The following is a 16,976-nucleotide window of genomic DNA, read 5'->3' as shown; positions in this document are numbered from 1 at the left end:
TGAATAAAATGTTCGTAGAAAAGTCGAGCTACGTCATGCATCGTTAGATTTCCGTTCTGCTGGACGTACGTAGCACTATTATAACACTGTCATGTGGGCCACCCCAGACTGCCGGCCAAAACACAAAGTCAAGCTGTGTCATGGAAAAAACAGGCTTTGGATCCATTTTCTCTTCTTCTTTTTTAGTACAAACAGCTCAGTTTGTAACGAGTAATCGGCCACGTCGCTGTTTCGCTTCCCTTCCCCCTCCGGCCATCTGCCACCCACCGTTGACGTCGTCGCGCGAGAACCACATAAGACTTTGACTTTCTTGCCGCCATGCGTGTCCTCTCTTCCTATTGTCGTCCTTGCACGCCTGCTCTGCCCGCCACATCTCTGTTCGTCGCTCGTCGCCGTGCCGTGGCCGCACGTTCGCTTCGGCCGGCGACGTGTGAGCGCGGCGTTCTTTGCGGCGTTGGACACCGGCAGCAACTTCTTCAGGGTGTCCTGCGAGTGTAAACAGTGTGCGCCCTCCACGAGCAATGTACTAGTCATATAACCTGGCCTGTTTTGGTTGATAGTCCCTCCGTCCTATAATATAAGAGTGTTTTTTACATGAATAAAACGCTTTTATATTATGAGAAAGAGGGAGTAGTTCTTTGGTATCTTTGGATGGGCCTGCCGCGGCTGAATTGATTTTCAAGGATCAAATCATGATGGTCTAGTACCATTTGCTGCCTATCACGTTCTCTGTAATTGTAATGATGCTTTGGAAACTGAGGTCCATGCTCTCCGGTGCTCTCCAACGCTTGAGCTGTCGACCACTGTCTAATAAACCTCTTGATAAGCTCTAGCCATCTTCTCCAACAACAACCTTTCTAAGTCAGTTTATGGTCACTCGATGGCTGAAATCAGGACTCAAGCTCAAACGGGATTGGAATAGGGTAGCCCATCAATTGGTATTCTATAGCCGGACAGAGGGAGGGCGTGTACTGTTGTTTGGCTACTTCATGCGCCATGCATCGTTGTTTTCGTGCCTCTTTATTGTAACCCCATTGTAATGGAATAAAAGTCCAATTTCCCCTAGAAAAGAAAACGCAACGATTGCATCAAAGTTAAACATGCTCTATGGGTGCCATCTATATGCTAATATGCACTACATTATGTGAGTACACAGGTTCCATCTATGTACAGTATTGCCATACTTTAGACTAGAGGGGGCTTCTTTTTCATAGATCATATTACTCTCTAGCACCTACTAGGCCGGAGTAAATCAGGTGCTTGGCCGGTGAATGTCCATTGTCCTGCTCGCACTGCATCGACCAGGAGACTTGGCCGATCAAGGAGCCATTCAACAAGCAGCTGTATACTCTATGCGCATAGTTACATATACTCTAGACACTGCACTATTTTGTTGGCTTGCTACCTAGTAGATCGGGCCTCGTTGTTTTCCAAGGTCAACTCGTCTGTCTAGATTCGATCAAATCATTTCTTTTTGGCTGGAACCAGGATGCACCGTACCTACATATCCTCTGTCCGTGCAACCTGTTGACATTCGTACACGATTCATCTTTCTATCTGCTATCTATCCTCTCCCATGGCTAGATTTCGCTCTGCCCATTAGTGCATACTCGTAGTACGTACGTGTGCAGCTGCGTTCCACGACGAGCTCACAACAAATTTACATTGCCTCTTGTGCAGAACAAAGAAATGGCCCTCCTACGTTTTTCTTTAAGGGTCTGTTTGGTTTCAATAAGTCACCCGACTTATAAGTCAGGTGACTTAAAATTAGTGATTTATAAGTTACGCCTGTTTGGTTGTCACCTGACTTATAAGTCACCTGACACACCTTTCCACACCAATCAACATCATGCAGGTGGTGGGACCCATGCAAAAAGGGATGACTTATAAGTTTTAAGTTGGGTGGAGCAACTTATGACTTATAAGTTGGGATGACTTATAAGTCGAATCTGTTTGGCAAAATAAGTCATTTTTTTCATTTTTCGACTTATAAATTGGTGACTTATTTGGAACCAAACAGGCCCTAAATTTGTATGCCCAGCAGAGCACCGGGAAGGTTCAGTGATCTCTTCCAATCACATACAGCTCTGAACCGGACAACAATGGAGGGACATCACGCGGTGATGTGGGCCATCCCCAACCAACTCCCCGAGCCACAAAGGAACAAAAGTCAAGTCTTCTCATGGAAAAAGAAGCAGGCCGGCACTGTCGAACACTTGAGGAGTTCCCGGACTCGGCCACGTCGGCCGGTCCAGCCGCGTCGCCGCTCCCCTGCCCGCTCCGGCCATCCGCGTTGACGTCGCGCCGGGGTAAACCACACAAGACTTTGACTTTCTCGCCGCCATGCGCGTCCCCTCTTCCTCTTAAGCCCCGTGCACCAACCGTGCTCCGTCCTATTGCCGTCCCCGCACGCCTACTCTGCTCACCATGGCTCGCTCCACCTGTCTGTCGCTCGTCACCGTCGCCATGGCCGTGGCCGTGGTCGCGGAGCTCGCTGCTGCCGGCGAGGCGTCTTCCGGGATCGGGTTCGACCTGCACCACCGGTCCTCGCCCGTGGTGAGGCGGTGGGCGGAGGCGCGCGGCCACGCGTGGTGGGCCGAGGCCGAGGGCACGCCGGAGTACTACGCTGCGCTGTCCCGCCACGACCGCGCGCACCTCGCCCGCCGCGGGCTGGCCGAGGGCGACGCGAAGGGGCTGCTCAACTTCGCCAGCGGCAACCTCACGTTCCGGCTAGAGGGGTCGCTGCACTACGCGGAGGTGGCCGTGGGCACGCCCAACGCGACGTTCCTGGTTGCGCTGGACACCGGCAGCGACCTCTTCTGGGTGCCCTGCGACTGCAAGCAGTGCGCGCCCATCGCCAACGCCTCGGAGCTGCGCGGCGGGCCGGAGCTCCGCCCGTACAGCCCGGGCAAGTCGTCGACGAGCAAGGCCGTGACCTGCGAGCACGCGCTCTGCGAGCGGCCCAACGCGTGCGCCGCCAACAACAGCACCAGCTGCCCGTACACCGTGAGGTACGTCTCCGCCAACACCTCCTCCTCCGGGGTGCTGGTGGAGGACGTGCTCCACCTCAGCCGGGAGGAGGCCGGGGGCGCGTCTTCGACGGCGGTGAAGGCGCCCGTGGTGCTCGGGTGCGGGCAGGTGCAGACGGGCGCGTTCCTGGACGGCGCCGCCGTGGACGGCCTGCTGGGGCTCGGCATGGACAAGGTGTCCGTGCCCAGCGTGCTGGCCGCCGCCGGCCTCGTCGCCTCCGACAGCTTCTCCATGTGCTTCAGCCCCGACGGCCTCGGCCGCATCAACTTCGGCGACGCCGGCCGCCGCGGCCAGGCCGAGACGCCCTTCACCGTCCGGAACACGCAGTAAGTAGTTAATTAGGCGCTCTATCACTAGCAGGACACCGACACGTGGGTCCCACATGTCAGTGCAGGCCGAAAAGTCAAAAGGGTTGATTGATCGGCGACTTTTCTTGTCCGTGCAGCCCGACGTACAACATCAGCGTGGCGGCGATGACCGTGGAGGGGAAGGAGCTGGCGGCGGAGTTCGCCGCCGTCGTCGACTCCGGCACGTCCTTCACGTACCTCAACGACCCGGCGTACACGGAGCTGGCCACCAGCTTCGACTCCCAGGTGCGCGAGAAGAGGGCCAACCTCAGCGCCTCCATCCCGTTCGAGTACTGCTACCAGCTGGCCCGCGGGCAGACGGAGCTGTTCGTGCCGGAGGTGAGCCTGACCACCAGGGGCGGGGCCGTGTTCCCGGTCACCCGCCCCTTCGTGCTCATCGCCGGCGAGACCAGCGACGGCCAGATGGTCGCCGTCGGATACTGCCTCGCCGTGCTCAAGAACGACATCACCATCGACATCATCGGCCGTACGCGCACTGCACACTTGTTCTCTTCGGTTAATTCCTTCATCGTTCCGTTGCTGATTGCTGATTACTTCATCACCGATAAAACATGCAGAGAACTTCATGACCGGCCTCAAGGTGGTGTTCGACCGGGAGAGGTCCGTCCTCGGCTGGCACGAGTTCGACTGTAAGCTCACAATCATTCTCCATGAATTGTATGTATACCTGATGAATGAATTGTGCTGTATATGGATCATTGGTTGATTGTCCCAACTAAATTAACTGCAGGTTACAAGGACGTGGAGAAGGAGGGCCACGGCGGGAGCCCCGGCGCGGCTCCGGGGCCGTCGCCGACGACCCGTATCAAGCCGCGGCAGAGCGAGACGACGCCGTACCCCGGCGCGGTGCCGGTGACGCCGAGGCAGGCCGGCTCAGGCGGCAGCCGCCTCTCCTTCTCCCTGGCGCTGCTGCTTCCCCTGCTGGCTTACGCCGCGGCCGTGGTCTGACATGATCGGCGCGGGAGAAGTGGTGTACATACATACATACAAATTAGTAGTCGAATTCAGAATTTTGATACAGATTCATATACTAGCTAGGTCGATCATTTATAGGTTCGGTTTTGCTGATTGGTTTGTAGTGAGGAAGCCCATGTGTACATGCGGCGTGTCACATGCAGATGCGAATAAAAACATACAGATGCACTCCTTCTGTGTACAAATGTCACTCTTTCCTTTTTCTTTTTGAGGGGACATCTAGGAATCTCGACAGTGTTCTTCTGCAGGTCCCGAGCTCACATGCAAACGGGTGAGCAGTAAAATCCAAAAAAAAGTAAAATAAATTTAAATAAAAACTGATTTTTTGGCAACACAAGCATTGATGAGTGCTTCATCTGCATGCAAAATTTCGTGATGGAATGACATTTGTGGAGGTCTGTGGAGAAAAATTGATGCTCCAAAATGATCATGTTTTTCCTGTTCTCAACGAATGTCATTCCATCAGAAAAAAATTGTACGCTGGTAAAACAGTCATCAATGTTTATCACAAAGAGATCAGATTTTTCTTTTTGGATTTTACCGTTCATACAGGTGCATTTGAGCTCGCTATCAGACATTTTTTTTTGGATTTTTTCTTCTGGAGCGTGTTTTTGGTGTGCTTCAATCTCGATAGGCCATAGTTCGACACCCTGGATTGACATGGAGCACCGACAAGCTTTTGGAGGTGATGACTGTTTGTGTGATCATGCATAACATGATCGTGGAGGATGAGCGTGATGACATCATCTATGACCAAGGGTTCCAACTACAGGGTGAAATTGTTGGGCCTGAGCACCAAGAACCGATAATATTTGAACAATTCATCAAATTTCATCATGAAATGCGTGATTGGCAAACAGATATGCAACTTCAAGATTACTTGGTTGAGCACATGTAGACTCACCTTGGCAACCAGTAGATGTATTGGTTCATTTTCTTTCGATGTATTCGTGACATTTTAAATTTGATTGTAAACTTTGTGATTTTTATTTGGTTGTGAAACTATTTATTATTATGGTACTATGTGATTTATTTGGTGGTAAAACTATATGATATGTTTCTTTTTAGTTAAACGAATGTCTACATTTGCACGCCGGCCATCCGACGGACCAAATGCGCTGGTCGTGTTGGGCCCACTGGCAATGCAACCACAAAAGAGGACGGATGCCGCCTCTATGCCCAACCTAAATAGACAGAATCCCGACAAAAAGGACATCCATTTGCGGTTGCACATTAGAGTTAGCCTTGGATGCTCTATCAACGGGCCGAGAGAGTTTCTGCATAATCCATGCCCGGATTACATGCATCCAGCCATCCAGGCAAAAAGATAGGTTTGTATACAGCCATCTTATGGTTTATTTTCCCTAACCATTTTATGGTTTATTTTCCAAGCAACTAGTTTATTTTTAGTTTTTATTTTAGACTTTACATGTGCACCTGTTGCACAACCTGGAAAACATTCGAATATGAGCCTTAGAAGTAGTAAAAAAGGGTAAAAATATCAGGATTTTTTTAATAAAGACCAATAAAAGAAACGGTAAAAAAAGGTTTGTATACAACCATTTTATGCTTTATTCAGGCAACTAGTTTATTTTTTATTTTAGACTTTACATGTGCACCTGTTGCACAACCTGCAAAACATTCAAATATGAGCCTTAGAAGTAGTAAAAAAGGGAAAAACATTACATGTGCAGCTGTTGCACAACCTGCAAAATATTCAAATATGAGCCTTAGAAGTAGTAAAAAAGGAAAAACCAATAGGGAAATAGAAATATTATAAAACAATAATAGAAATGGCTAAAAAAAGACTAACATCGCACCGTACTTCTACCCCCCCTTTATTTCCTTCGCCTTTTATTTTATCCTTTTGGTATTAATTTATCCCTTTTTCAAAAAAAAATCAAATTCTGTATTTTCTTCATGATTTCATAAAAAAATCATGGTTTTTAAATTTTGTTCACAATTCAAAATTTGTTCAGCCTACATTACATAAATGTTAAATATATATTTTAAATTTGTTTGGCATATATCACAAAAATGCTCACTATGTATTTCAAATTTTCCAGTGGATAATACAAAAATGTTCAATGTATATTTTAAAAAATTGTTCATCTTTTTTGGAATTTCGAATTTTTTGTTCAACTTTTCAATAATTGTTCACTTTTGAAAAGTTTGTTCGAATTTAAAAAATTGTTCACGGTTTCAAAAAGTTTTGGCGTTTTTATTCAGAATTTTATATATTTTGTTCTCAATTTACGAGAATTATTCAAAAAAAATTTGAAAGTTGTCCGGTACTTTAAATTCTCCTGCTGCTTGTGAACCAGTACATCTTATCAGATTGACTTGCTGGGTTGTAGAATTACTTGGCGGGATGTCACCGGTTTGATCTCTCTCGTTGGCGCGTTGTATTTTTGGTGAATTTTTTACGCACTCGGTCTCCTGACCTCTAAATGGGCCGGCCCATCTGTATCTACCTTCAGCGAAAGCTCCTTTACTTGACGCTAGCGAGCGTCAGACAGGGGCTCTCGCAATAATCCTACACATACGGGGGTTTTACGCGTCTGTTACAGACTCCCTCTCGCTAATTCGCTCGCCCGCCCCTGATTTTCAGGGGGTGGGCCCCTCCCGCTAATCCTAAGGCAATATATTTGCTCCACATCACTCCATACGACGAACCATGTAAAAAAGGCCTGTAGCTCTAGCATTACTGGAGCTCTCGTGAGTTGCAACAGCCGAAAAGCCTTCGCACAATTTTTTTTGTTGTCGGCGTATAAATAAAGAAAGGTCAGTTGTATTGATTGGACTAGTGTAAATTAGCAGGCTGGCCCACTGTCATGTACCGCCCCGCAAGAAAGACCAGGAAGCTGTGCGAGGTATACCAGGCATGCCATGGCCCAGGTACGTACCATGGCGGTGCCACGGTGCAAAGTTTCAGTCAATTATGAAACACGCCGGTTGACTAATTAACTCGTCTAGGCTAAAGACAGGATCTAAGTAATAATAGTATTACAGAAAATTTACCACTACTCTCTTTGCAAAATAATTAGCGTTTAGGTTCGCACTTCAGCCGAGATTGATTATGTTCTTTCGAAATGATTGTTTTAACATGTACTCCCATCGTCGAAAAAGCTTGTCTCTCAAATGGATGTATCTAGCATCAAGTTAGTGCTAGATATATCCATTTGAGAAACAAGTCTAAAACAACATTTTTTGAATGGAGGGAGTAAGATTGTTAACGATAATCAGTCGTCATGGAATAATACGACCCGCGACCTTCTCTCCGGTCATCAAAATAATCCTATACGATCTGGGTCGTACGCACCCAATCTGGAGACCCACCTCCCCACTTGACACCTGTCAAAACGAATCTCAAAGCGCACCATCGTTTCCAACTTGCAGCCTACTCCGATTCCCACGTTCTCGTCTCTTTACATCTCGTCGGCGACGGCACAGATCCGGATCGAGGAGCATACGCAGCAGTCAGCAGCCTCTCCACCGGATCCTCTCTGCCCGTAGCTGGCTCCTCCACACCGACGGGAACGGGGACAAGCAGCTGGGCGGTGCTCGAGCTGGGACGCCGACGAGGATTGGAGCACCACGAGAAAGGGATTTGCCACCAGCCTCAAAGAGCATATCTGTGGCTGGATGTGGTGACTAGATAGGGCGAGGACGCGAGCTGGGCATCGAGGAGCGTCGCCATTTCTGGCGAGCTTCGCCATTGCCGGCGATGATGGCGTCGACGAGCGCATCGGCAGCGATGTGGCGAGAGATTCGGCAAAGGGATACGATGGGAAGAAGGCTGCTGCTTTGAGATTTGGTTTTGCTAGCTGTCACACGTAGAAGTGGGTCTCAGATGTTGGAATTTTGCTAGTAGGCCTTTGGCCCAAAGCCCAACTAAAATTCTGAAATTCTCTTGGCCCATTCATGCACACATGTGAGTGGAGTGAGTGAGGCTAAAGTTTAGTCCCACCCCGGAAGTTGAGAGATAGTGGCACCTCTTTATAAGGTGAGCTCTTCTACCACTTGTATGAGCATGAGAAGAGGAGACCTACACGCGCGCTCCTCCTCCTCGCTCGCCGCGCCGCGCCTCGCCTCGCCTCGCCTCGCGGGATTGAGCCGAGCGAGGACAGAGCTATGCACGTTGCCTATATTTTTGCTGCATGGAAAAATTAATGAGTCATTAAACCGTTTCCGATTCTTTTGGATCGTGACGACTCGGACATGGGGTTTACTCCCATGACCTACCCGGCCCGCACTATATAGTCAGGCAGACGTCTACCCTAGCCGCCGCCGCTTCGTATGGTTTCTCACCACCATTCCAGATCATTGCGCCGCCAAGCAAGTCTTCTCCATCCCTCCTTCCGGCGTGCACCGCGAGAAGGGACAGCAGGCCTCCGGTGTTGGGGAACGTTGCAGAAAACAAAAATTTTCCTACGGCTTCACCAAGATCCATCTATGAGTTCATCTAGCAACGAGTGATTGGATTGCAACTACATACCTTTGTAGATCACGCGCGGAAGCGTTCAAAGAACGGGGATGAGGAAGGCGTACTCGACGTGATCCAAATCACCAGAGATCCTAGCGCCGAACGGACGGCACCTCCGCGTTCAACACACGTACGGTCAGCGTAACGTCTCCTCCTTCTTGATCCAGCAAGGGGAAGGAGAGGTTGAGGAAGATGGCTCCAGCAGCAGCACGACGGCATGGTGGTGATGGAGCTGCAGTACTCCGGCAGGGCTTCGCCAAGCACTATGGAGGAGGAGGAGGTGTTGGAGAGGGAGAGGGAGGCACCAAAGGCGTGGACTGAGAGGCCCTCCTTCCCCCACTATATATAGGGAGCCTAGGGGGGGGGGCGCCGGCCCTAGGAGATCCAATCTCCTAGGGGGGGCGGCGGCCAAGGGAGGAATCCCTCCTCCCCAAGGCACCTAGGAGGTGCCTTCCCCCTTTGGGACTCTTCCCTTCCTTATCTCTTGGCGCATGGGCCTCTTGGGGCTGGTGCCCTTGGCCCATATAGGCCAAGGCGCACCCCCTACAGCCCATGTGCCCCCCCGGGGCAGATGGCCCCACCCGGTGGACCCCCGGGACCCTTCCGGTGGTCCCGGTACAATACCGGTGATCCCGAAACTTGTCCCGATGGCCGAAATAGCACTTTCTATATATAATTCTTTACCTCCGGACCATTCCGGAACTCCTCGTGACGTCCAGGATCTCATCCGGGACTCCGAACAACATTCGGGTTACTGCATATACATATCCTACAACCCTAGCGTCACCGAACCTTAAGTGTGTAGACCCTACGGGTTCGGGAGACATGTAGACATGACCGAGATGCTCTCCGGTCAATAACCAACAGCGGGATCTGGATACCCATGTTGGCTCCCACATGCTCCTCGATGATCTCATCGGATGAACCACGATGTCGAGGATTCAAGCAACCCCGTATACAATTCCCTTTGTCAATCGGTACGTTACTTGCCCGAGATTCGATCGTCGGTATCCCAATACCTCGTTCAATCTCGTTACCGGCAAGTCACTTTACTCGTACCGTAATGCATGATCCCGTGACCAGACACTTGGTCACTTTGAGCTCATTATGATGATGCATTACCGAGTGGGCCCAGAGATACCTCTCCGTCATACGGAGTGACAAATCCCAGTCTTGATCCGTGTCAACCCAACAGACACTTTCGGAGATACCCGTAGTATACCTTTATAGTCACCCAGTTACGTTGTGACGTTTGGTACACCCAAAGCACTCCTACGGTATCCGGGAGTTACACGATCTCATGGTCTAAGGAAAAGATACTTGACATTGGAAAAACTCTAGCAAACGAACTATACGATCTTATGCTATGTTTAGGATTGGGTCTTGTCCATCACATCATTCTCCTAATGATGTGATCTCGTTATCAATGACATCCAATGTCCATAGTCAGGAAACCATGACTATCTGTTGATCAACGAGCTAGTCAACTAGAGGCTTACTAGGGACATGTTGGTGTCTATTATTCACACATGTATTACGATTTCCGGATAACACAATTATAGCATGAATAAAGACAATTATCATGAACAAGGAAATATAATAATAATCTTTATTATTGCCTCTAGGGCATATTTCCAACAGTCTCCCACTTGCACTAGAGTCAATAATCTAGTTACATTGTGATGAATCGAACACCCATGGAATTCTGGTGTTGATCATGTTTTGCTCTAGGGAGAGGTTTAGTCAACGGATCTGCTACATTCAGGTCCGTATGTACTTTACAAATATCTATGTCTCCATCTTGAACATTTTCACGAATGGAGTTGAAGCGACGCTTGATGTGCCTGGTCTTCTTGTGAAACCTAGGCTCCTTGGCAAGTGCAATAGCTCCAGTGTTGCCACAAAAGAGTTTGATCGGCCCCGACGCATTGGGTATGACTCCTAGGTCGGTGATGAACTCCTTCACCCAAATTGCTTCATGCGCTGCCTCCGAGGCTGCATGTACTCCGCTTCACATGTAGATCGCCAGCACGCTCTGCTTGCAACTGCACAGCTTACTGCCCCACCATTCAAATATACACGTATCGGTTTGTGACTTAGAGTCATCCAGATCTTGTCGAAGCTAGCGTCGACGTAACCCTTTACGACGAGTCTTCGTCACCTCCATAAACGAGAAACATTTCCTTAGTCCTTTTCAGGTACTTCAGGATATTCTTGACCGCTGTCCAGTGTTCCTTGCCGGGATTACTTTGGTACCTTCCTACCAAACTTACGGCAAGGTTTACATCAGGTCTGGTACACAGCATGGCATACATAATAGACCCTATGGCTGAGGCATAGGGGATGACACTCATCTCTTCTATATCTTCTGCCGTGGTCGAACATTGAGCTGAGCTCAATTTCACACCTTGCAACACAGGCAAGAACCCCTTCTTAGACTGATCCATATTGAACTTCTTCAATATCTTATCAAGGTATGTGCTTTGTGAAAGACCTATGAGGCGTCTTGATCTATCTCTATAGATCTTGATGCCTAATATATAAGCAGCTTCTCCAAGGTCCTTCATTGAAAAACTCTTATTCAAGTAGGCCTTAATGCTGTCCAAGAGTTCTATATCATTTCCCATCAAAAGTATGTCATCTACATATAATATGAGAAATGCTATAGAGCTCCCACTCACTTTCTTGTAAACGCAGGCTTCTCCATAAGTCTGTGTAAACCCAAACGCTTTGATCATCTCATCAAAGCGAATGTTCCAACTCCGAGATGCTTGCACCAGCCCATAAATCGAGCGTTGGAGCTTGCACACCTTGTTAGCATTCTTAGGATCGACAAAACCTTCCGGCTGCATCATATACAATTCTTCCTTAAGGAAACCATTAAGGAATGCCGTTTTGACGTCCATTTGCCATATCTCATAATCATAGAATGCGGCAATTGCTAACATGATTCGGACGGACTTCAGCTTCGCTACGGGTGAGAAAGTCTCATCGTAGTCAACCCCTTGAACTTGTCGGTAACCCTTAGCGACAAGCCGAGCTTTATAGATGGTCACATTACCATCCGCGTCTGTCTTCTTCTTAAAGATCCATTTATTTTCTATGGCTCGCGCTCCAATCGGGCAAGTCAGTCAAAGTCCATACTTCGTTTTCATACATGGATCCTATCTCGGATTTCATGGCTTCAGCCATTTGTCGGAATCCGGGCCCGCCATCGCTTCTTCATAGTTCGAAGGTTCACTTGTCTAACAACATGATTTCCAAGACAGGGTTGCCGTACCACTCTGGTGCGGAACGTGTCCTTGTGGACCTCGAATTTCAGTAGGAGCTTGATCAGAAGTATCTTGATCATCATCATTAACTTCCTCTCTAGTCGGTGCAGGCACCTCAGGAACATTTTCTTGAGTTTGCGCATTTTCCGGTTCAAGAGGTAATACTTCATCAAGTTCTACTTTCCTCCCACTTACTTCTTTTGAGAGAAACCTTCTCTAGAAAGGATCCATTCTTGGCAACAAAGATCTTGCCTTCGGATCTGAGGTAGAAGGTATACCCAATAGTTTCTTTAGGGTATCCTATGAAGACGCATTTTTCCGACTTGGGTTCGAGCTTTTCAGGTTGAAGTTTCTTGACATAAGCATCGCATCCCCAAACTTTTAGAAACGACAGCTTAGGTTTCTTCCCAAACCATAATTCATACGGTGTCGTCTCAACGGATTTCGACGGAGCCCTATTTAAAGTGAATGCGGCAGTCTCTAAAGCATACCAAAATGATAGCGGTAAATCGGTAAGAGACATCATAGATCGCACCATATCTAATAGAGTGCGATTACGACGTTCCGACACACCATTACGCTGAGGTGTTCCAGGCGGCGTGATTGTGAAACTATTCCACATTTTCTTAAGTGTGTGCCAAACTCGTGACTCAAGTATTCTCCTCCACGATCTGATCGCAGGAACTTGATTTTCCTGTCACGTTGATTCTCAACCTCACTCTGAAATTCCTTGAACTTTTCAAAGGTCTCAGACTTGTGTTTCATTAAGTAGACATACCCATATCTACTCAAGTCATCAGTGAGGGTGAGAACATAACGATAGCCACCCGAGCCTCAACACTCATTGGACCGCACACATCAGTATGTATGATTTCCAATAAGTTGGTTGCTCGCTCCATTGTTCCTGAGAACGGAGTCTTGGTCATTTACCCATGAGGCATGGTTCGCACGTGTCAAATGATTCGTAATCAAGAGACTCTAAAAGTCCATCAGCATGGAGCTTCTTCATGCGTTTGACACCTATGTGACCAAGGCGGCAGTGCCACAAGTATGTGGGACTATCATTATCAATTACATCTTTTGGTATTCACACTATGAACATGTGTAGCATTACGCTCGAGATTCATTAAGAATAAACCATTCACCATCGGAGCATGACCATAAAACATATCTCTCATATAAATAGAACAACCATTATTCTCGGATTTAAATGAGTAGCCATCTCGTATTAAATGAGATCCTGATACAATGTTCATGCTCAAACTTGGCACTAAATAACAATTATTAAGGTTTAAAACTAATCCCGTAGGTAAATGTAGAGGTAGCGTGCCGACGGCGATCACATCGACCTTGGAACCATTCCCGACGCGCATCGTCACCTCGTCCTTTGCCAGTCTCCGCTTATTCCGCAGCTCCTGCTTTGAGTTACAAATGTGAGCAACTGCACCGGTATCAAATACCCAGGAGCTACTATGAGTACTGGTAAGGTACACAACAATTACATGTATATCACATATACCTTTCGTTTTGCCGGCCTTCTTGTCCGCTAAGTATTTGGGGCAGTTCCGCTTCCAGTGACCACTTTCCTTGCAATAAAAGCACTCAGTCTCGGGCTTGGGTCCATTCTTTGGCTTCTTCCCGGCAGCTTGCTTGCCGGGCGTGGCAACTCCCTTGCCGTCTTTCTTTAAGGTTTTCTTACCCTTGCCTTTCTTGAACTTAGTGGTTTTATTCACCATCAACACTTGATGTTCCTTTTTGACTTCTACCTCTGCTGATTTCAGCATTGCAAATACTTCAGGAATGGTCTTTTCCATCCCCTGCATATTGAAGTTCATCACAAAGCTCTTGTAGCTTGGTGGAAGCGACTGAAGGATTCTGTCAATGACCGCGTCATCCGGGAGATTAACTCCCAGCTAAGTCAAGCGGTTATGCAACCCAGACATAGTGAGTATGTGCTCACTGACAGAACTGTTTTCCTCCATCTTACAGCCGAAGAACTTGTCGGAGACTTGATATCTCTCGACCCGGGCATGAGCTTGGAAAACCATTTTCAGCTCTTCGAACATCTCATATGCTCCGTGTCTCTCAAAACGCTTTTGGAGCCCCGGCTCTAAGCTGTAAAGCATGCCGCACTGAACGAGGGAGTAGTCATCGGTACGTGCCTGCCAAGCGTTCATAACGTCTTGTTCTGCAGGGAGAACATGTGCATCACCCAACGGTGCTTGTAGGACAATCTTTCTTGGCAGCTATGAGGATGATCCTCAGGTTCCGGACCCAGTCCGTATAGTTATTGCCATCGTCTTTCAGCTTGGTTTTCTCTAGGAACGCGTTGAAGTGGAGGACTACGTTGGCCATTTTATCTACAAGACATATTGTAAATATTTTAGACTAAGTTCATGATAATTAAGTTCATCTAATCAAATTATTCAATGAACTCCCACTTAGATAGACATCCCTCCTGTAATCTAAGTACAACATGATCCGAGTTAACTAGGCCGTATCCGATCATCACGTGAGACGGACTAGTCAACATCGGTGAACATCTTCATGTTGATCGTATCTTCTATACGACTCATGCTCGACCTTTCGGTCTTCTGTGTTCCGACGTCACAACGTTAACTGGGTGACTATAAAGGTATACTACGGGTATCTCCGAAAGTGTCTGTTGGGTTGACATGGATTAAGACTGGGATTTGTCACTCCGTATGACGGAGAGGTATCACTGGGCCCACTCGGTAATGCATCATCATAATGAGCTCAAAGTGACCAAGTGTCTGGTCACGGGATCATGCATTACGGTACGAGTAAAGTGACTTGTCGGTAACGAGATTGAACGAGGTATTGGGATACCGACGATCGAATCTCGGGCAAGTAACATACCGATTGACAAAGGGAATTGTATACGGGGTTGCTTGAATCCTCGACATCGTGGTTCATCCGATGAGATCATCGAGGAGCATGTGGGAGCCAACATGGGTATCCAGATGCAGCTGTTGGTTATTGACCGGAGAGCGATCTCGGTCATGTCTACATGTCTCCCGAACCCGTAGGGTCTACACACTTAAGGTTCGGTGACGCTAGGGTTGTAGGGATATGTATATGCAGTAACCCGAATGTTGTTTGGAGTCCCGGATGAGATCCTGGACGTCACGAGGAGTTCCGGAATGGTCCGGAGGTAAAGAATTATATATAGGAAGTGCTATTTCGGCCATCGGGACAAGTTTCGGGATCACCGGTATTGTACCGGGACCACCGGAAGGGTCCCGGGGGTCCACCGGGTGGGGCCACCTGCCCCGGGGGGCCACATGGGCTGTAGGGGGTGCGCCTTGGCCTATATGGGCCAAGGGCACCAGCCCCAAGAGGCCCATGCGCCAAGAGATAAGGAAGGGAAGAGTCCCAAAGGGGGAAGGCACCTCCTAGGTGCCTTGGGGAGGAGGGATTCCTCCCTTGGCCGCCGCCCCCCTAGTAGATTGGATCTCCTAGGGCCAGCGCCCCCCCCCCCTAGGCTCCCTATATATAGTGGGGGAAGGAGGGCCTCTCAATCCACGCCTTTGGTGCCTCCCTCTCCCTCTCCAACACCTCCTCCTCCTCCATAGTGCTTGGCGAAGCCCTGCCGGAGTACTGCAGCTCCATCACCACCACGCCGTCGTGCTGCTGCTGGAGCCATCTTCCTCAACCTCTCCTTCCCCTTGCTAGATCAAGAAGGAGGAGACGTTACGCTGACCGTACGTGTGTTGAACGCGGAGGTGCCGTCCGTTCGGCGCTAGGATCTCCGGTGATTTGGATCACGTCGAGTACGCCTTCCTCATCCCCGTTCTTTGAACGCTTCTGCGCGTGATCTACAAAGGTATGTAGATGCAATCCAATCACTCGTTGCTAGATGAACTCATAGATGGATCTTGGTGAAACCGTAGGAAAATTTTTGTTTTCTGCAACGTTCCCCAACAGTGGCATCATGAGCTAGGTCTATGCGTAGTTCTCTTGCACGAGTAGAACACAATTTGTTGTGGGCGTTGATGTTGTCAACTTTCTTGCCGCTACTAGTCTTATCTTGCTTCAACGGTATTGTGGGATGAAGTGGCCCGGACCAACCTTACACGTACGCTTACGTGAGACCGGTTCCACCGACTGACATGCACTAGTTGCATAAGGTGGCTGGCGGGTGTCTGTCTCTCCCACTTTAGTTGGAGCGGATTCGATGAAAAGGGTCCTTATGAAGGGTAAATAGAAGTTGACAAATCACGTTGTGGCTTTAACGTAGGTAAGAAAACGTTCTTGCTAGAACCCTTTTTCAGCCACGTAAAACTTGCAACAACAATTAGAGGACGTCTAACTTGTTTTTGCAGCAAGTGCTTTGTGATATGATATGGCCAAAGTTGTGATGAATGATGAATGATATATATGTGATGTATGAGATGTTCATGCTATTGTAATAGGAATCACGACTTGCATGTCGATGAGTATGACAACCGGCAGGAGCCATAGGAGTTGTCTTTATTTTTTGTATGACCTGCGTGTAATTGAGAAACGCCATGTAAATTACTTTACTTTATTGCTAAACGCGTTAGCCATAGTAGTAGAAGTAATAGTTGGCGAGCAACTTCATGGAGACACGATGATGGAGATCATGGTGTCATGCCGGTGACAAGATGATCATGGAGCCCCAAGATGGAGATCAAAGGAGCTATGTGATATTGGCCATATCATGTCACTATTATTATTTGATTGCATGTGATGTTTATCATGTTTTTGCATCTTGTTTGCTTAGAACGATGGTAGTAAATAAGATGATCCCTCATAATAATTTCAAGAAAGTGTTTCCCCTAACTGTGCACCGTTGCGACA

The 16,976-nt window shown here is 48.3% G+C and overlaps 1 protein-coding gene across 1 annotated transcript; it reads left to right on the top strand.

Moving 5' to 3' along the window:
• Positions 1-2,203: 2,203 nt before the first annotated feature.
• Positions 2,204-4,541, top strand: LOC125521959 (aspartyl protease family protein 1-like). Its single transcript, XM_048687025.1, has 4 exons — positions 2,204-3,356; positions 3,476-3,864; positions 3,956-4,027; positions 4,129-4,541. The coding sequence occupies exons 1-4, from the start codon at positions 2,428-2,430 to the stop codon at positions 4,344-4,346; spliced, it is 1,608 nt and encodes a 535-aa protein (XP_048542982.1). The 5' UTR covers positions 2,204-2,427; the 3' UTR covers positions 4,347-4,541.
• Positions 4,542-16,976: the final 12,435 nt, after the last annotated feature.

Source organism: Triticum urartu, chromosome 7 (assembly GCF_003073215.2).
Source record: "Triticum urartu cultivar G1812 chromosome 7, Tu2.1, whole genome shotgun sequence".
NCBI classification, from domain to species: domain Eukaryota; kingdom Viridiplantae; phylum Streptophyta; class Magnoliopsida; order Poales; family Poaceae; genus Triticum; species Triticum urartu.
The sequence above is the reverse complement of the archived record's forward strand: the minus strand, read 5'-3'. Positions and strand labels throughout refer to the sequence as shown.